The sequence below is a fragment of the Mastigoproctus giganteus genome, chromosome 11 (assembly GCF_048544385.1).
Source record: "Mastigoproctus giganteus isolate SK-2022 chromosome 11, ASM4854438v1, whole genome shotgun sequence".
Taxonomy (NCBI): domain Eukaryota; kingdom Metazoa; phylum Arthropoda; class Arachnida; order Uropygi; family Thelyphonidae; genus Mastigoproctus; species Mastigoproctus giganteus.
In genome coordinates this window covers 74,565,618-74,588,340 of record NC_143585.1, presented here as the reverse complement: position 1 = coordinate 74,588,340, position 22,723 = coordinate 74,565,618, and the positions used below count along the sequence as shown (strand labels likewise).

The 22,723-nt window shown below is 33.7% G+C and overlaps 1 protein-coding gene across 1 annotated transcript in view; it reads right to left on the bottom strand.

Moving 5' to 3' along the window:
• Positions 1–22,723, bottom strand: part of LOC150078130 (dystroglycan 1-like) — a 199,614-nt gene that overhangs the window by 104,630 nt on the left and 72,261 nt on the right. Inside the window, exon 2 of the mRNA XM_090384929.1 lies at positions 3,730–4,171. Coding sequence (XP_090241055.1) covers positions 3,730–4,059 — 330 coding nt within the window. The 5' untranslated portion in view covers positions 4,060–4,171. The remainder of the gene's footprint in view (positions 1–3,729; positions 4,172–22,723) is intronic.

The window sequence follows — 22,723 nt, the reverse complement described above, 5'->3', positions numbered from 1 at the left end:
CCAAATTCAAACCATCTACTAGTTTAATAGTACAATTATTACTACTAGGTTTTACATGAATGCTTCAGTAGACATCTATAATATTTATAGATATCTTGATCATAAATATGTTAAATATTTTGAATATTCAAACTTCTACTGATCTCTATTGTTTATTCACTACTGTTATTAATATCATTGAAATACCTGGTGTACCCCAGACATTAAAAAATAAATATATAAAATAAATTAATGTTTTTGCAAATTTTTTCATGAAATAACTTATGAAAAAAAAAAAAAACCCACTAAACAGTCTGAGGTGAAAAATTGTTAAAATATTTCCAAGTCTCTTGTTCCGTCTCCTATATCATATGTTGTTACCATAATAACAGCAGTCAGTAACAGCATATACTGCTACTGACTATACCCAAATCTGGAAGCTCATCAACCTGCACAACTCATTTTCTGGCTATTCATAGCAAAATGGGTAAATCATTCAAAAACTTGTAAATTTAGTTCTCTGGCTGGCCATACGACCAGGCAGAGTAGAGTTGTTTCAGATATTTCACCTAAGAACCACACAAGTTTTCACTACACGGGGAAATATGAGGGAAGATCACAGGACTGTCTACTGCTATACCCAAACAAGCTTAGAGAATTAGACAATTAGCAAAGGATCACTAGGAACTTCTAAAGCCTTGAAATTTGTACATGAAGCAATAAACAACATTTAGATTGTTGCTTGTAAACAATATCAACAACTGCATCTGTTTTATTTGTCTATATAGTGCCTAAATGAAAAGCAAGTCCAGAGGATTGTGATAGCTCAAAATGCAAACAGGTCATTATCTGATGTGGAAAGAATTGCATTGTTAAAGAAAATGTGTGAAACGAAAATGTGAAGTTGGTGTTAATTCATCAACTCTGTGGTATACTTTTGAAGGGAAATTATTTTACTTTTACTGTACCATATGCTTAAAATGCTTTTCTCATGTAGTACACATCACCTTTCCCTCAATGTAGAATACACTTGAAAAGTAGCACAGTGCACAAACGAACAAGCTTAGAGAATTAGACAATTAGCAAAGGATCACTAGGAACTTCTAAACGCTTGTGGAACTAAATGCCAAAGGAATACCACAATTCAATGGAATTGCCTAATTAATCCACGATCTGGTAGCAGTGCAACATGTTTGGTTTAAAACATGCACCTGTTAAAAAGATTAATCCAACACTATTAACTTAATTTATTATATATATATAAATTATAAAAATGTAATTTATTATGGTTTAGTGGGAAGGGTAAAGTATTTTTAATTTAATGCACAAAGACAACCTTTAACTTGACTATGAAGCTATGTTTGGTAACTACATGCTAAAACAACCACTGTCAGTTTATTACAACTTTCTAAAATTATACTACCTTTTTTTTTTTTTTAATTTAAAAAACAAAACCTGTATTACTAGCTTTGACTATCCAGTAATACAAAGAAACTAATATTAAATAAGTTTCATTGTGTATGGTGGTGCAATAAAAGTTTTAGGTAACTTCTACCTATTTCAATGTAGTTCTGAGCAGTGTACCTCCCATTGTGATTTATTTTAGTCTATTACATAGCACTGATATTACCTGCCTAATTTTGAGTGCAGCATACATCTTTGCTCCCTTTTTAAAAATCAGCAAAAATAATTCAAAATAGTTCACTTTTTTGGTATCATCCTGTATTTTCACAATACAATCTGAAAAACTTTTTTTAAAATAGGAAGTGTATATTTTTAAATAATTTTTTTTTCAAATCAAACTACCTGCCAAAGGATTTTAGGGGAACCACACTTGCTCCTTTAAGTCTTGCAACAAATAAGACACATGCTCAGGCATAGAATACAATTTGTTACCCCCAGCCACAACATTGTTGGTATCATACCAAAGATCTTAATAAGTGCAATACAGTAGACACTACTTACTGTGATCACTTAGGGACTCAGCTGAAGTGATAACAATAACAAGAATGCAGCTATTCAGCATTGTTTACTGATGCACAGTGGAAGTGTGTACATAAAAAGCTGCATGTACAGAAAGAAAACATTAAAATCAAGGCAATATAAAATACTTTGACTAGCCACTAATTCTTCAAGAAAGTCACTAATAAAAATGGAACTGTCACAATGTTTTCATACAGACCACTAAAAACAAAACAAAAATATTAAAATCAAGGATTAGTAAAGGGTTAGTACTGTACTCTACTGTAAAACAGTCAGTTGGTAGTACAGATACATTACTTGCTTTCATAGAGTAACAATTCCAACAAGCACATCAGCTATACTAAACAAAAATCAATAACCATGTGTGTCACAGTTCAAGGTCAAATTAGGATGCACACGAGTGAACCATGATAAGGCAAAAAAGTGATAACTTAAACTGAAGCCTGATTACAATAAACAGCATTTTTTTTCTATATATGTTTGTATGTGTCTGATTGGGACTTCATAAAAAGTGATAGCATTATCCAGGATTACAATAAGCATTGTGCCTGTATTTAATAATATTCGTTAAAAAATATTATGCATGTGCAGACACCAGAATTATTACAAGCTTGACATGTGATGTGCATGACTGTCATTTTTTTTTTTTATGACAATATTTCTAATTCATAACACAATTAATGATGTGTATTGAAAATAAATTTAAAAAAAAAAAAAATTGAGGAATACTAAAAATTACATTTTTTGCCAGCCCTTGTTCTTGAAAATATAAGTGTAAAAAAAAAAAAAAAAAAACACCATTAAAAAACACTTTTTTTGCGTTTTGAAATCCAGATGGCAAATAGCATTATTTCAAAATCAAAAATTGCTACCAGTTAAAGATATGTTAAGCCTCTGTTTCAATTTCAGGCTTGAATCACAGTAGTTTTTGGACATCTCTTCTCTCCACCTCCCTCCTCTTCTCTATATAATAATCTGATGATAAGATAGGAATTCATAAACAGAACTGAATTATATACATGTACTTAGTGCTAACAGTACTTGAAAAGGGTTTGGTACTTCTTAAGTATCTCAAATTAAAATTTATAAATGTAATTTCATGTGGCAGTGTTTTCCATTAAAAAAAAAGAAAAAAAAGTGTAATCTAGTCTTACAGACTATTTCTGGCATAAATGACATCTGCACACTCCTATAGTTATTCAATCATCAAAAAAGTCATGCTACTTAAAGTAGCAACCAAAATACGTTATGTATTTTGGATAAAAATACTGCAGAATAATAATTTATATTACCTTTCACTTACAGAATGTTCATGATGTTTACTTCAAATGTTTAAACTACTTAAGGCTAAAGAATTAACATATTAGTACAAAAATTAGGAATAAAAATTCCATTTTTTTTAGTTATAAGCTAAACACAATTTATTAATAAATTATATTTCATATTAAGGTGGATTATGTATTCCTCAAATATTTTTACACTTGGTTCCAAAAAATTGATCTGTTCTACTTAAAACAATATTTCATAAAAATAAACAAAAAACTAAATTCAGATTGCCTTTGAAATTACCAATAATCTGGAGAAACCGAGAAGCACCAGTGTCAAGAAACAGATTACACACCTGGGTATTCAAAGTTCTGCAGTATGTAACTCAACATTAAAATCTTTGCCTACTCTCATTCTGATATGCATTGATGTAATTTTATTTGATATAATTAATGTTATTAAAGATTTCATTGTTATATCTTAAATGTTCATTTTTCTTACCTCAAAATGCTTAATTTTCCCTGAAAATGAATCTGCAGGTATAGAATAATTGAAGATATGACCGACAGCTGTAGTTGCATCAGGCACACCCCACAACCTCTTTACTTCTTCACCTGAATGCTGGTCCCCAGGAGGAAGATTATTATCCAAGTCCTGTAATAGCACATTAACATCACTGGTCTCATCATAGTCAGCTTTTGCTGACACAAGTCCTAAAAATGTCATAAGGGCCATGAGCAATACTATTAGCTGCATTCTTGAACCTATGCATAACATACTCTTTGTCTTTGGCACTGAGACGATGGAAATCCTGAAGACTTGTGGCCGCATCACAGTAGCTGCAATTAACTGGCAAACCACATGAAGATTTATTACTTCATTTTGAATCCTTTTCTTTCCCTGAAATTCTACTACTGCTGCCCTAGCTGTAGTTCTGGTCTCACTAGAGGGAAAAAGAAAAAATACAAAATTAAATTACAAATTATAAGTTTTGTAGGAATTCATCATAAATTCAGTAAGGCCATTAATTAAGTTATGAATTTCTTTATTTTTAAATTATATTATTAAAAATCATTTATTTTTAAATAATAAAGAAAAATAATTCCAAATGCAATTATCTATTAACTGTAGGGAACTCCTTATGTCAAATTACTTATTTTTAAGTGTAAAATGATGCATAACTTAGACACTAGATTAACCTTATTCTATATCTTTTAAATTTTAAGCTTTAGGTACAATCAGTGCCTCAAATTTATTCAAATTAACCCTTACAGGACTGATTCCTAGGTGTTTTAAAATGAAATTATTTCACTGGTATAGAATAAAATTATTCCAGTCACTTCAAAAAAATGAATTTATTCAATAGTGACTTCACTAAAAATTGAATTTATCCTTACAAGAAAAAAAAAAAAAAAAACGAACTGTATAATTAAACTAGGATTTATTGGGAACCAGGATGGAATTAATATCAAAGTATTTGATAGCACTGAAATAAAAATGTTATTTTGTTCGGTGAGTAAAATAAATCTTTCCATATTTTCAGAGTAGAGGGGGAAACAATTTATCAATCAGGATGACTAAAGCCTTATTTTAACTGTTGGCGCCACATTAAAAATTCAGGGTTTTTTTTTTTTTTTTTCTTCCCAGTTTAGTTAATTACAAAAAAAGTAAAAAAATAATTTGCAGTATATTGCGGTGTAATTGATTTGTTTATACCCTCTGAAGTATAGTAATTTGAACTAACTGTACCCATCAACACTGAAAAATAAATAAGATACAAGGATTTGGATGCTGGTCTGGCTCTGACAAAATAATAATACGGCGAGAAAGCGTTGCCTACCATATTATTATTATTTTTTCAAACACACACATAAAAGTAACTGTTTCTAATAGTTTTATCCTTAATTATCTTTTTTTTTTCATTAATCAATATAAATTGCAAAGCAATGCTTATTATCAATTCTACAAGATTCGATGAAAAAAAAAAAAAAAAAAAAAAACTTTGGTTTTGTAGCAGTATCTTAATTATAGCATGTAGCCGTGGATTCATAACCTGGCATTTTTTAAAGGAGATTATAATCTAATTTTTTTTTACGTGACAGCGGCCGAAGGGGGGATGCGGAGAAAATGTTTACACCCAAGAGTTAAAAAAAATTAAATTAACGGGTGACTACTACCAATATAAGATTTAATAAACAGCGCCAACCAAATTGGGCTAAATTTGAACTATGCATGTAGCGTTGCGACCTCTCTCGGAATTCTTCACAGTATTAATCTGTTTTCCCGGCAGTACTTGTTGAGGAGGAAAGAATTTTGTAATGTGTTGATTTACTTTTTTTTTTTACATAATATTATGCCGAAATTTTGGTTGAACTACTATACTCTATCTATTGCTGGTGTAATGACCCGAAGTTAATGTCAAGATAGAAATTCAAGTACGTGCCAGTCTTAATTACCTATTAACACTAGCTTTTGGAGGAAGTGCAATTCTTTCCATTATTACTTTTATTATCATATTACAATGTTGAATCAAAACATATTAAACTCGCATGTTAAATATTCATGACGTTATGTTTTCTAATCAATAAATATAAACAATTATTTTTCACTTAAGTGATTTTATAACCTATTAAAAAAATCTCTGAATTTAATTATAGTTATTACTGAAGTTAATATTTTAACTCTAGCTGTATGCCATCAGATAAAACTGGTGCTCTATGTGGGGCAGGACATTCCAGTTGATACTGCCATTCTTTAAATTGAATTAACTATGCTATTTTTCTTGTTCTTAGAAGTTAACTTTAAAAAAATTACTGTTCCCTGAAAATTAAACACTAATGGAGAAAATATAAATATTTACAATAAACTACAGTAAAGTTTACTGTATTTGCCTGATAAATGTAAGGTTATGATCTGTCATATTGAATTAAACGAATTTTGAAGTAGCAAAACTGATTTTAACTAATTTATTTGTATAACTGAAATTCAAATGTCATGGAAATATAAAAATTAATAAATAATTAGGAAGGTTAAAAAAAGTGAGTTTATCCTTACTTGCATAAAAAGTTTGATCCATACTTTTAAGAGACAAGATGGGGGGGGGGGGGAATTATACATATAATCACCATAAATTCAGTGTACCAATTAAAGTTGTACACCCAAACCAGAATATTTTCATTGTGTTCAATAAACTTAAAAAAAAAAAAAAAAAAAAACTGTTCCAACAAGAGTCAAAAGTTAAACCATCACATTAATTTTTGTCTTCTTGCACCTTGTGTTTTCAGGTCCCCCCCCACCCAAGGAGTTGGCACAATCATAAATGTATTATGCATCCATTAACAATTACACTATTCAGATAAGATTTCAACTATTAAGAACTGTTCTTCACTATTTTTAAAAAACATAGAAATCACTAAGCTTGGCATATACAGGCCAATGTCAACAAATTAACTGTTAATACAAGTATTAAGGGAGAACACCATATGGAAAACAATGCAATGATTAACTTATTCTCTAACTCAAAGAATGATTTTCAGCTGGGGGCAAAAAAAATTAGTTTTGGAATGGGATGCCTCATATACAGCAGTTAGTTTGAGGTGGGGTGGAGGGATGAACCTCTGAATAGTGGCCCTGCACAGAAATACCTTGTTCCCACTTTGCATCTGATTATCAGAAAATGTGAGAACTGGGGTATGGTATTTTTCATGTGTTGAATAGACTTTCGACAAACAATATTTTAATTTTGTTATTGCCAATTATTAGCACTCCTTTTTCATACCAAATTTGAGCACTGAATAAATGCCAAGATCTGCAACATTTTTTGCTACCTATTTTTGCTTCTGTTATAAGTCTGTTATCCATTTTAAGTTTTACCCTACAATATTAATATTGGATTTTATATAGTTTTTTGTTTATTTAGTTTTGTCTATGATATAGTAACTGGTTTATCTAGATTTGTAGTCCATGACCTATTTATCCATGTGGCTTCTAGAGTTTAAAGCTTTAATAAGTTAATGAAAAGTTTCTGCCACTTAGAGCTTATTCATTTTTTAATACCCAAGTCAGCATTTAATGTCTGTACAGGTAAGATTACCAGACATCCTGCTAAGAGGAGAAATATCTAGTAATCTTTTTCATGCCCATTTGTCTTGCATTTTAAATGCCCTACTTATTACTCTCATATAGTAGTAATTAAAATAATGATAGTACTTTTGTAATGTAAACACATGGACTCCATAATAAGACCATGTTAGGTGTCTTACATTAGACTCTGGAAGATCTGATCATCTTATCACTATTAGAATTTGGCAAATGAAGCAAGCTTACAAGCATTAGGCAAAAAAGCCAACACTTCCCTATCATCTGCACATCTCTTGTAAACAGCTTATCTAGTTTGTCCTTCAGCTTATTCAAATTACCCACCTGTAAAATAAGAGATGGAATATTTGTTCCAACAATCAAAAGCAAATTCTGCACATCTATTTTGCAACCATCCTTTCTCAATTTAAATTTATGCTCCTTTATGTGTGTAGTCTGAACAAGAGGAAGAATGCTATCTGCATTAATCTTGCTCAATCCATTCAAAGCCTTAAACACATCAATTGATTCATCTCACAGGTGCCTGGTCTCTAGATGCTGCAATTTGCAGAACTGAAACCTTTCTTGGTAACGGCATCCCCTTTGTTCACCAATCACATTACTCTTCTCTGCATCCAGTCCAACAGCTCTACATCCTTCCTAAAATGAGGCTTAATCATTGCCATATACAATGGCATATCACCTCCTTATTCCTGCTAGCAAAGTTTCTGTATATCACTGACAAAATCCCATGAGCTGTCCTGGTAGCCTATCTATACTATTCTGAGAACTTCATATCTGACTGCACAATTACCCCCAGGTCTTTTTTTCATTCTCCACTGTCCTGATTGTGGTACCACACAGTTGTTACTTAAATCTGGGATTACTGTTACCCAATGTGAAATACTTTGCATTCATCAATGTTAAAACTGTCATTTCTCAGCTCAGCTCATCTGCCCTAACTTGTCTAGACCTTGTTGCAGTAGCATACAGTACCCAATTACTGTGATTAACCGCCCTAATAACCTTCATACCATCTGCAAACTTAAAGCCTGCAATGCCTTTATCAGTATCATTAATAAATATAGAACACAACAATGGGTTTCAGCACTGAACCCTGGGGGACTCCACTAATAACATTAGCCCAAGAAGGTCAGTGTCCATCAATAGTTACTACCTTTTCCCACTCAACCATCCCTTTATCCATAGCACTAACTTGCACTTAATGTCACACACTACTCCAATTTGTATAGTAACTTTCATGCGGAACAGCATCAGAAGCTTTTCTGAAATCTAAATATACAATGAAATCTCTAACAATATGCTATTCCTTGTAGTGTTCCTTTGTAGACAGGCATGGTAGCATTCAGAAAGTGTACCACACTTTCTTTTATCCTTCAAATTCTTTGTTATCCTCTAGATCCTGAGCACTTGTTGGAATAAACATTAACATAATTCCACAAAAAAGTACTTTAGATCTAGTTCAGGTGGGAGCATACCAATTCAGCTAACTTGCCAATCCATCTTTGTATTGGTAAATTGTCTGAATTAACACTAATGTATTAATCTCCCCCCCCCCAATATTTCTTGGTTCCTTTGGATCTTTAAGGTAGTATGATGAATTGGTTCTGAATGGTAAAGAAGTGACTGATTTTAAATAGTACTTCATGATAACTGGAGAAACTCCTTGCTGAAATGTACTTGGAGCATACCCTAACTAAACCTCAGTATTGCAGTTCACCAAAGAACAGCAGGCTGTGTGTAACTTGTAATTTGAGAGGGCACAAGACACATTTGCCTTTGGACTGGCTTTGAATTGCAAATGTCTATGTTTGAATTTTCCACATAGCTGTACTATAACTAATTCCAGGCTTTGACCTTCTATGTTGACAAGAATGTTAAATATATGTTTCACAGTTCCATCACTGATGTTAACACCAAACTTTGTTTTCCTTTAGTAAATTTTGAGAGGTAAATAAAACTATAAATAAAACCATGAATTGGGCTGTGTCACAGATTCAGAAATGATACTAATCATCAAAATCTTAGTCAGTGAGTAAAGTTTATGCAAATTTCCCAGGGATATATACTCAGCATTCTGAACAAAAAGGGCCACCTCTGTAGCCAGGTGGGCAGGAGCAGCAGTGCGTAGCACGCGCTTCTTGATTAGACTGGGGTTCAAGTCTGTGACCACCAAATACGGAGGATGCGGAAAGGTCAGGGAATGACCACCGCATATCCCTGGAGCAATATGGCCTTAGTTGCTAATGTTCCCAAAAACCAAACAACCAACCTGAACAAAAGAGGGAAAAAATGCATAAAAATGAGTGTAGTAGTTTTATTTTTTCACTTCTCTCTCAAACTACTTTTTAAGATAACACTTTAATGAGCAAAAGCAACATACCTAAGATTATTCTCACAAATTTTATCAGAAATATAATATGCCATGTAGAGAGGAGAATGTTGTTATATTTCCTATATACAGCAAAAGCTTTATTAGCTAGCATTTTGCTATCTGGAATGTTCAAGTAACTGGCATCTGTACCTACCCACCTACTTTGCACTTAATACATATAAGTGAAGTCTTAAGATCTTATTAATGCAGTATTAAGCTATGTTGTCATTATGACAAGTTTTTGATGTTAAAAATTAGGTCTATGCCAGATGCTGCCTAATTTTAAACTCTAAAAGTGTTCTATTGCTTATTCTCCACACGTAGGTAAACTATATCTTAATTAAGGTAAATTACTCAGGTACAAGAGTAAATATAGAATTTTTTGTAGTTAAAATGTAAGCTTAGCTTCTTTCTTTGAAAGTTTTGTATTATTTCTAGGCCTAATTTCTTGAAGGTTTATTATATACTTGATAAATTTTGAGAGCTGTACTATGAACCATTAATAATATCTCACATAATTGGTGCATAGGATTAACTGCCACACCATTTCTCCATAAGTGCCAGGATGCAGATCTTTTGCTATATTCTTGAGAATATAACATAGATTTTATTAAATTAGTTCATGCAACTTTTTTAAATTGCTGTATTTTTTTAAAAAGTCAAAAAACTCACTTGCATCCTTTCTTGAGAGGGGGATATGTGTAACACATTAATTACTAGAAGTAAAATCCACTAGCAATCCAAGACCACATGGAAAAACACCTTTAACTATAAGAGGTGTATCAGGGTTATCAAAAACAATAAAAGTACAAAGATTAATCTAATATTTTGGATCTTATTATAAACAAATGAATTCAATCATTTTGATTAAATCAATTTGAGCTATTAACTAAATTAGCTAATACTGATATAGTTAGATATATATATATATATATATATATATATATAAATAATTTCTGTTTATACTCCGGCACAACAACCAAGTAGAGTTTATATATATATATATATATATATATATATATATATATTTATATATATAAATAATTTCTGTTTATACTCCGGCACAACAACCAAGTAGAGTTTACAATAAATCGTCAATACAAATATTTATCGTATTTAGTAGTCACGGGCTTGAACCCCGGTCCACTCAAGCGTGCTATGCACTCGGAACGTGTGCTATGCACTCTCGCTCCTGACCACTGGGCTACGTCAGGCCTAAATTTGGTGCTGCTTAGAGATACAAGATTAACTTTATTTTGGTGAATATTGCGTTTGGGAGAGATGGGGAGTGACAGAGTGAGGAAAAGCAATGCTTATGATCAAAAAATGCTGAAGGGGGCAAAATGTTCCCTAAATCAAATTAAGGTAATGTGGCTGTTAAGTCAGTGTGGTGTGAAAAGTGGGTGTATGTTTGCAGGCCAGATAACTTTGAGTACAACAAAAATCTTTAAGCAGATTGAATGGCCTAGTAAGTACAACTGTCTCGTTATAGGCAACTTCAACCTAATTATTATAGACTGGAATGACTGGACCAGAAGCACACACTATGTGAGGTTTTTTTGAATAAACTGGATGACTGCTACTTATCCCAGCATGTCTGAGAGATAAAACTGGTCAGACCTGGGTATAGGGGCAAAAGACTAATTGAACTATCTAGTAGCTGGTTCCCTCTGAAGTTCCCCTCAGGATAGCTGGTGCTCGAGGGAATCAGTCTTATCTGGTAAAGCGAATGGAATAGAGGTTACGGCACCCTCACCTTTGGGCCAAAATGACCTCAACCTATTCTCAAACTTTAAATGGGCGAGAAGTCCAACTAGCTGGACTCGAAGCCCGGACGAAAGGATATGAGTGCCCAGTGGGCCACTTTTGGTAAGCAGAACTGGTGCTGTGGGATGAACCAAAAGCCAGGTTACGGCACCCTCGCATTGGGTGCCGTAACCTAGGACATTAGAGCCCCTACAAAGAACTCTAATATCCTATATTGGGTTCTCACTAACAAGCCTAACTGTATCAAAAACTTTACATGGGAGAACCAATAGCAGACAGTGACCACAGAACCATAAAATTGGTTATATCTAAAGAAACCTGTGTGGTCAAAAGGTAAAAGAGAGAGGTTCAATTTCAAGAGCAGGGGATATATGGAATGAGATATTACATGGGCTCTATTAACTGGAAAGACTACTGCATGCTGTCAGAAAAAAATATTATGGGAAATATTCGGGTAATTCATCTTTAGTGCCAGAAAAATTATACCAGTAGTCAAGTTACATAAACATAAGATGCTAAAATGGATAAAAGGTGAGTTTAAAAGTTTGAGCAAAAGAAATAAGCATGGGACAGTTGCATATAATAATGCAATTCTGAGTTGTATAAGCATTATAAAAGAATGTGTAACAAAACCTCTAATGGGGCAAGTGCATGACTGCTGATTATGAGAAAGCACTAGCAAAGAGCTACGAACAGGGATAAGGATTCTTCTCATATATGATTCAATAAGGAAGAGAGTAAATCAAATAGATCTCTTAATTGCTTGTAGTGTAATGCGAACAGAAAGCGCATGGAATATCAGATTAGTTCAACAGATACTTCATCTGTATTTACAGTTGAAGAAAGCCTGTCTGCCCCCCCCCCTCTCTCCCCCTCCCTCCAAAAGAAGCATTTGTTGAAAATATTACTAAAGTTAAGGAGGGCAAGGCTCTAGGGAAAGATGGATTCAGTTATAATTTAAAAAAGCTGCCATGTGAGCATATATCGAACCATTGGAATGTAATGCAAGCATCATTAGATTCCACGAAAATCCCCTTGAACGAGAAAAGTTAATGGCTCCTCAGTTCACAAATCTAGTGCTAAAGAGAAGTTGGATAACTATAGACCAATGTGTTTATGGTAAGAAAGATCATGGAGTCTATAGTTAAAGATGCAACTCAGGACCTACTCAACAAGAAATGATATCGTGAATAGATCCTGGCAGGGATTAATTAAGGAGAGGTCATGCCTTATCAGTCTGGCAAATTATTATGATGCAGTCATTGAACAGTTGGATGCAGACAACAATTCTGACATTATATAACTAGCCTCTAATAGAGCTTTTGATACCATACCTTGTGGAAGAGTATTTATTATACAAACTGTAAGAAGTTGAAGTTACTGGTAAGATCCTACACAGGATTATAGGCTGGCTAAAAATAGAAGCCAGTGGATTGTCATAAATGATCAGCTTTCAGGACAGATCAGTATAACAAATGGGCCCTTCAGGGCTCTGTGCAACATAGAACCCTGAGAGATCCCACTTTGTTTTTCTGATATATTTTGAGAAAATATGACAAGTATCATAAGCATATATAAAGAGCAGGGGAATAGGTGTTACACTAGGTATCTGTCTCTCCTGAGATTTTTGACATTTTGGTATCCAAAATTCACTCCTCTCTCTCTCTCTCTCTATATATATATATATATATATAATTATTGATAAAAAATAAAGAAAGAAAGTTAAAACGACAATAACTGTAACTAATATTTATGAGTCAATGCAGTTGCAAGCAATCATGCCTGATGGTATTACTATAGGAACGGGTTTGCGATCCCGGGCATACCCGAGCCACAACTTATATCTTGTAATGTCTTTAAACTGTCCTACACTCTTTACTTTTATTTCTCCGAAATTATTAGGGCAATCCGAGGACGTAGGAGAAACTATTTCTTATCTATACCACTATTTTTCACCTTTATGGAGTTCAGGTTCTATTATTCCTACTCCTTTAGTTTTTCTTCTTACTATCTGCATGTTTTCTCTATGCGTTAATTTAATTATTTATTTTTACCGTATCCATCACATAGGGAGCACCACATTATTTTGACGACTATTACATTATGTCCTAGATACGGTCAATATGTAGTATGTATTATATATTTAATCTTATTGTAATCATTAAATTACGTTCTCTGTCGGGTCAACGATGATTAATATATGCTTACATTTATATTTTACTTATATTTCTTACCTTTGATTCTAATATTTCAAAATTTTTTTTGACTTTTATTATCTTCTTTCGATTTATTTATATTCGATTTACATCCGGCCTATACTGGTTTATATTTGGTTAGATTTAAATTACTTAGCATATATTGATCATCACAGAAACAGGGAACTTCTTATCGTTTTTTGCCTTCATTCTGGGTGGTTGGCCCCAGTTGAAGTCATCTAGATTGTCGGTAAAGCGATAATATAATATATATATTTTTTTTTTTGCGTTTTCTTAGATCCCTGATGGTATTATTATTGGATTGATTTACTTATTCCAATGGTTCTTTATATTATCCTTAATATAATATATATATATATCTGATATTTAAAATAAAAAAATAATTTTTATTTTTTTATTTTTAAATATATATATTTTTTATTTATTTATTTTTTTATGTTAAATATCATTTTTTTAAATATCATATTTTAATTATCAGATATAATTAGGCTTCATGTGGAGGATGTGCATTTGCTGCCTCTAATGATAGCTTTATATTTATTTATTTTTATTACTTTTGACTAACTTTTATTTATATATATATTTATATAAACTCTGTAACAGAGAATAAAGTCAAATGTTATTTGTGAAGAAAAAAATTACTACTAAAACTTCTGTTATAAGTATTTACTTATATGGATTTCTAATGTTCAGTTTAGGAATGACAGTCATAATTTAAAACATCTTAATACATATTAAATAGTTTTATTAGTTATATAAATTCTAAAAGGTATATAATAATGTAAAATGTTAGACTTTCCTCAAAATGGAACAGATTCCCCCTCTTTCCGCCACCACGAACTGACATTTAAACCCGATACCCAAACAGGCATTGCTTAAATCTGAGGAAGTGGAAACTAGTCATATGGCTGTGAACATGGTAAAATTGGTTTCTAACAGATCGGTGAGAGATGAATAGATTTTATAGCATTTGAAAGTGGCACCTAATTGTTTTAAGCTGATAATCTTGGGTGGAATACAGAATTCTAATGAACACAATTGTACAAACACAATAAACAAGGTTGTCTGCTACCACCATAAGAACTGGGTATACTACGATCACTGTAGCTGATGTCAAGAATTGTTTCTAAACAGTAGTGTGTTATCTTAAAATATAATGGTTAAAAACGGTAAAGTTAACTATTTTATATACCAGCTTATTAAGGAAGTGATTTTATTTTTTTTTTTTTTTGTTTAGATATTTGGATCTGTGTGGCCAAATTCAGAAAAGGTTAACACAGCTTTCTGAACTTCGAGGACTCCTAGAATTGTGACAGAGCCGATTTTTCATTCTTGAAACCACCTCAATTTGTGCACAGTAAACGCTGTTCCAACCAATTGATACTTATCACTCTCCCCACCCGAAATCCTGAACACAAAGCAGAGGTGCATTTCTATATTTGTTTAATTGAATTCTTAACTGTCTGCGGGATGGTGTGCATCTACTAGTCTGTTTGTAGCTACGCAGACAAAGCTCACTTATTGGGAAACTGGTGACTTTTGTTTTCTACTAGTAGAAAATGTATTGTGCTCTATCTTCCCTTCAACATGAGAAACAGTTTCGTTTTTGGGTGAATTAGAAATTCTGTAAAGAACATTTTCTTCCAACTACAGGCATTAATTCTGGTGGAAAAATAAATACAGCGAAGAATGCTCTTCAGTGACTCAACAAACGTCGGTATTCGCTAAGCTCATCAGAATGCTCAAAGTTATCCATGAAGGTTTCCTTCGAAAAATCCCATTTACACTAGCTGTGTATTTATCCTGCAAGGCACTAAAGATCGTCTTGTCTGAAATAAACCAAGACATGTAATTAATGCGAGATCAGCTTTCAAAAGCGTTCTGCTGCACTCACCATACAAGCTCGGCTCTTATTCGTAATCCTTTGGCTGTAGTTTCCTCCAGACCTCTTTGATATTCTGAGCGAAGAGAGGAGCAAATCCTTTGTTAGCAGGGTATTGATGCCGCGTCCTGTTTACACAGTCAGTGGAGGGTGAAGTAGCCATATGGTTAACAGATATTTCATCGAACGGACTGGCTGGATTGCATTTCCTAGTGCAACTGTAAATTCGTATTTTACTCTTTAAAAGCCAGAAGCAACAGCTTTTTCTTTCTTTAAAAAAAAAAAAAAAAACAAACGAAACAGTTCCCAAGAAGCATTACTTAAAAAGATGCTCCACACGAACGTTTTACGATTCGTCACTCCGCCCTTTCCGTCAAACCATTTCCAGTTAGGACAAGCTCAACGCATTATCGACATGGCTCTTCCATTACTTTCAACTCCACATTAAATTGATCTTTATAACATTACATACCGGCTTGTAAGATTAAGAGAACGCTGTCGCACACGCACACACGATGTCTGGCTATTACCTTAAGTAAACAGTCTGGCAGAAAGGAAGGAAAATACCGCTGTCTGATAATTAGAGTAGCGTGCCGAATGACAAAAAAGTACAGATCATCCTGCAACCGCGAAGACAAGCACGTATGGGGATATTTAATCTAATCAAATCAAATGCCGTATTAGAAAATGAGCTTAATTATTGAAAGGAAAGAAATAAGAAGTTCAAGTCAGGTTTTTTGGTTGTATACCACAATTTTTTTTTTTTTTTTTTTTACATACTGAAAACGAGTGCTATAATCTTCCCCTCCCCAAATTCTTACAAATTCCCAGTAAAGGCTTTGTTTCCCCCCCCCCCCCATTTAATTTCTGTGCGAAATGCCAAGTTTATTATTTCTTTATGGGAATCACGCTTAAACAGAACTATAATTTTATCAAATAATCACTTATTTGATGCAATCATGGGCTATAACATGGTCTATGAAAGCAAAGTATACTAAGTAATGTTATTAGCAGCTATTACTTGTACGAGGAAGGCAGACTTTCTTGGAAGGAGGGAACAGTTGCAGGGAGACCATCTCCCTCCGGAATTAAAGAGCACATAGGTATGACTTCCACGGGCCGAAGATCCCCGAGATGGATGAGAACTGTGGGTGGGCATTCCACTCGTTAAGAGGGTTCTGGCGGTGACGTATGTCAGTCGGTCTATGGTTAAGTGAATTGTTGTTGGGTTGGTATACCAATCTTAATGCGTCTCTTGACAGAGGGCTAGAGCGTATCGTGAGAAACGGAATAGGAACGCTGTTAGAATCATTCATCGGTATGGCATCTTCATCCCGTAAAATTGTCTCTTTTAGATGACTGTTGGCTATAGTTTTAAGAATTATCGTGTCCATGATGGATTAATCACGATCCCTTTGAACAGTCTCCTTTCATAACATCTATTTGTGGAGATGTATAAAGATTTTATGAACCATGATCTAACAGTAGCTACAGGGTTGCTACTATTCATCAGTTGACATGTCGCTATCATGCTGATGAAAAGGATTAATCTATCTTCGAAACGTCCGTGAAACAAACGTATCCAGTTTCAATTACTGACTGCATACTGTTTTTCTTTCCAGTTTTTAAAGTGAATAATTTTTTTTCAGCTTAAATACAGACTAGAGTATCCTTGCTTATAACAGTTCACCCTTGCGCACCTCAGTAGAATTTAAAACGAACATATCTTGAAGTATAAAATCCAATATTTCAATCTTTTATATATTTCCGACTTCCCTGTTCACATCTGTTTGCAGAAAGCACATATAAAATTTATAAGTAACTGTGCTATGGTAGCTTGCTCTCTTTCCTACAAAAGCCAGTAAGCGGCCAACATCAGCATCGTTTTCTATAGAAACGATTTTTGTATTTTTGTTGGCAAAACAAAGTTATCACGGAGAGGGTCAGTGATCGCAAAAGTTCAAAGATTAAGATCAAAGGCGAATGAATATAAAGCATTAATCGAGCTTCTATGCAAATATTTTCATATCATAATAAAATGAATTTAACTTCAAATAACTCAGACTAAAACCGAAATTCTTTATCGTTCTTATTTTAATTTTCAAGAGGCTCATTTCAGATTGATGCTCGGGTCCGTAGGATTCGATGAATGCCTTTTTGCAGTGAGAATTTATGAGCCATTGGTGCATTTCTTCTCCTACAGGTAAACAATTGTGCACGGTACGTAAATCCTCAACTTATATTCCTTCTTGAGATTCGGCTCACAAGAGACATTTCTACCTCCCCTAGGAAAGTGAGCCTTCTGGTTAAGTAAGAACTTAGCATTAAAATTTTCTTGCGACTGCAAGCTTCCGTCCCCTCTTCCTTTTGATTCTTTTAAAACACCTTCGATTTTGCAGCATTCTGAACAGAATTAGAGAATAATGTGGCTATGGGCTGGGCCGTCCTTTAGTATTCGTACACCCTAGGTACTCTTCATTCCGAGGCCTCACTACATTATATCAAACAGTAAAATGCTCTCGCTTTAAATGGTTTTTTTTTTTTTTTTAAATTCCAAAGCGTTTCTATAAATTGAGTTATTTACACAACTTATTCTAGCACTAACTTACTCGCAATACGAACTTTGACGCTGTTAACGATTTTGCTAACAGAAAAAAACCGAAGAAAGAATTTCTTAGAAATCTGATTAAAAATTAGCTTTCAGAATTTTATTGAATTCTATTTGAATTTTTTTTTTTTTTTTTTTTTTTTTTTTTCCGGATCCCTGTTTTTTCGTAGGCAGTAGGGACAATAACTAATGGAAAAAGACGACCTTGCCTATGGGGTTCAGATTGCAGCACATGAAGTTTTTATACTGTATTTTGTAGGAAGAATCAAGTTGAGGGCCTTTTATTATGATTTCATTTGTCTACAACTCTTAAGTTAAATCTACCATCTGTTGCGACCTCCCCGACTCCACCCCTTCTGTAGACCTCTTATCCAAGTGGAATATTTTCTATTCATAATTGTTCTTAATTCAATCTTTGTTAGTCCTAAAGTTATTACGGAAAAAAGCTCGGGCTATTCTGTTTCTCTATGAAAAATGCTCTACTTTTATGTTATTCAAATCTAAAGAAGGAAATTACTATTCGTCAGACACTCCCACCTTTTTGTGAAAGTAGTTTTGTACCCCTTCTCGCTAATCTTGTTTCTAGAGTAAAGAACTCAAAACCTGCTTTAAGTGATTAATGTATATTTTGTATACATTAATCACTTAAAGCAGGTCTACAGAAATTACAACTCTGGCATGCATGGCAAATGTTTGTTGTAAACTTTTTCTTCGGTTAACAATATTAGCGAAGGAACAGACAACACGAGATTTGAACTATTTCTGTCTGAAGCTTGGGAATCCCATGTGAATTAATAGTATTAATCCATACAGTAGAGCTTAGGTAAATAATACCGAAATAGAATTTAAGGATCATTTTCTTTTCTTGGAGACTCGAGATATTCTTAATAACCTCATAAATTACCTGTGCAACTAAAACCCTATAACCTATCAAGCTTCAAAAACTACATTTTTTTTTTTTCTCTAATGCTTGTAGGCGTGATAACCGCTATTAGTCAGCTCTTATTGGAAGTTAGGGGGGGGGGGTTTCTTGCCTATGGGGTTGTAATATCATAACGGTTTTTCATTAGAACTGCATAAAGAAAGATTTACAATCAATGACGATTTTCCATTGTCGCCTTATGCAAGTCAGTTAGGATAATGAATTGACCGATGCAATTTCCAGATTGCATATTAATGAAGTTACTGCTATTACCATATGCTAACAAGTGATGAGTAATTTAGAGGCGAGGTCCCCGGACTGTTAAAACCTTTTCACATTCAATTAGCATACATTAAAATCGGATTTGTAAAAGGAATGGACAGGAAAAGCTAAAAGTCTGTAGAAAATTGCAAACATTAATTACAGCACATTTGCTTTTGCATCAGTAGCAATGTGCACTAGCAGTTAAAACGATTTAAAATAAACTTATTATCGTTATAATTTATGTATGAATATTAACTCAATTTAAATTGCCATCAAATAACCTACACAAATGATATCACTTCATTTTCGGTGACACCAAGAATTTGGCCACTGCACATTTTACAAATCATTTCAAGTTACTTAATAAAGTAGCTGGTTATAAATTACCTACGTTCATTCCTTCAATAAATTAATGTACTTGTGATCTGTTATTGTAATTATCAATCATCAGAAGTACCGTAACAGCTGGGAGCAGACATTCTGCTCAAAATAATTAAATGACGTTAATAAAGTTAAACACCCACTTTCGTATATTTAACGTAAATTATAAAATTCTTCTACATTTCAAATTCATCATTATGGAAGCGGTCTTTACAGAAAAAATCGGAACAAGGTATAGCACAACGCTCGCGAGCCTTTGTTAATTATGCATATTTTATCATTTAACAACTACATTTTACATTTAACATTATCATTTAACATTTTACTTTAGACAACAAAACGCTAATAAAAAGCCACACTAATATACTTTAGACAACAAAACGTTAATACAAAGCCACAATATTCAGTTTGAATAGTTTTGTCTTCATGGATTGCATATCTTCTTAAAATAATTTCAATACTTTTTAGCACTAACGTTTTACAGAGACGAAAACATCAAAATCAGTATTTAATTTCAAATAACATTTTTTTTTTTGCGTTGCAGTTTTTAAATGTTTGCGGTAAATGAATTCAGAATTGTTTATTATTTGAAACATGACAGATTATTTTCACGCCGTTCTATTCTACTTCATTCCAAGCTACTACGACCACCATCGCTATGTACATATGAACCTGGTGTTGTCGCAAAAGAGACATTTATTCCAACTATCTTAGAATTTTGATGTGGTGATCACTTTCTTATTCACACTGTATCCATCTGTGTTTTAGAACTTTCTTAAGATTACCCCCTAAAATAATACGTTCTATTATGCCACATGCATTATCAACAGATGATACTTCGGGGAGAAGGGAAAGGCATCTTCAAGGAAAGGAGATCAGTCCACATGCTGATAGAGAATCGTGTCTGAAGTTATGCCCCATACCATGTGTATGGTTTTCATGATTTGTGAAGCATATGGACACAACGAGAAAGCCGCTACCAGTAAAATATCAGTTAACTATGCCTATCACCCTTTGCATACTGAAGGGATATGGAATGATTCTCGCGAAAGGTCTATAACAGAACGTCCCAATGTGTGCTGCTACTTGGCGTGTGCTGTTGCTTCGATCGACGTGAATCATCTCGGTCACTTGAATTCGCAGTGGGCTGAGACTTAAAATAACTACAAGATGACAGTTCCCCTCTCACGTAACTGACTATTCATACTAAGAAGTGGATGCGAATTTGGTGCATATCGACTGAACTGTACTGATGTACAACCACATTGTCATGTCAATGTCTAAGGATCGGATGCATGTCCACTACTCATGAAATGCGGTCATCCTACGACCTGTCATGGTCACTTCTATGACCATGAAAGGTCATAAAACAAAACTGAGGATGGAATACTGTACATCCGGTCCCGGTGCATTGAAGATAACTTTAAGGAGGTACCGAAACATAAAAAGAAATTTATTCATTATTATCGATATTCTTCACTTCATGCAGGGCAAAACATTTAATTTGATTAACGATGTGCGGACATGGCTGTACGACAAATTTCTAGGACGAGGGATTGAATGAAGTTGTGCATATGAATGGACTACTCCGCACTCCCTCCCCCTCAAATCCAGGCTAAGGAAAATGCTAAAAATTTTGATTAACTGTCGGGGGGGGGGGATTATCCATGTTCTCAATAACGTTCCTGAGTGTGTGTTATTTGGTTTTTAGGAGCATTAGCAACTAAGGCCATATTGCTCCGGGAAATGCGGTGGTGACAGGCTCGAACCCGGGTCTAATCAAGAAGCGTGTGCTACGCACTGCTGCTCCTTCCCACCTGGCTACAGAGGCGCCAACGTTCCTGAGCCCATGTTACAAATAGTAATGGATAATATTTCTGCTTGTCCAAGGAAATGTGATAATGTAGAAGTGTGTGTCAGTGTGAAATAAGTATTTGACTGAAAACATCAATTAGTACTGGATAATTTAGTGTCACTAACATTGATTACAAATAGGCAACTCGTACACATTTTAAAATAGTTAATCATACACGCTGAATACTGAGAAGCTCGTAAGATATTTAATGAGAACGGGAAAAGCAAGTATTGACTGCATCAAATACCATTTTCATCACCTTATTGATTTACTTGAATATTAAGTTGAGATAAGATCGACCGATATGCTAACTAAATAATGATTCAACTAATCTAATATTGGGCAATATGTCTGGTGTCTGCGGTCGCCAAATTATTGAAAAGTTGGAGCGTATCGAAGATCAGCTACCAAAGGTGTAGATGGCTGTTGAAAAATTGAGGTGGGTGGATAACAATGCAGCAACAGGAAAGAGTGATCTAATTAAAGCACATGCCCTCTTTTGTAGAGAAAGGCTTTCTCAACCAGCCCGATGCATGTGTACAGAGGGCGAGTTAATGAACTAAATTACTAATATTCAAAACGAGTTACATGCAGCTAACAACCAAATGCTAATTAAAATGGCATCAGCAAGGAAGGAAGAGTACATGGAAGATCCTGGACGTCACTCCGCGAAACGGTATACATTAGCGCTTTTCATCATGCTGATTATCGTAGAGACTGGTAACAAGAGAATCTTTAACCTCAAACGTATCAAAGAACTTCAGTTCTTTAGACTGAAAAATTTACTACCAGATACTGTATTTAAAATGTTTGTGTTCGGAGCATGCATTTTTACTTATAATGGTAATTAATGGGTTATTATATTGTTATCATTTAGGATACGGTTGAGTAGGATCGCAATAAGTCAGATATAATCAATGAGGACTGCTCAAAACTGGATTTCGAAAAACAAAAATTTGAAAAGTATACGTAAATAAACTAAATATGAATATAACTGCTGGCAGAAATCTCAAAAAAAAAAAAAAAAAAAAGAAAAAAAAAAGGTAGTTAGATAGCTTCTATATGCTGTGCATTATAATAACACCATACAGTCAACGGCAGTACAGGAATATAAATAGCGCATAATGT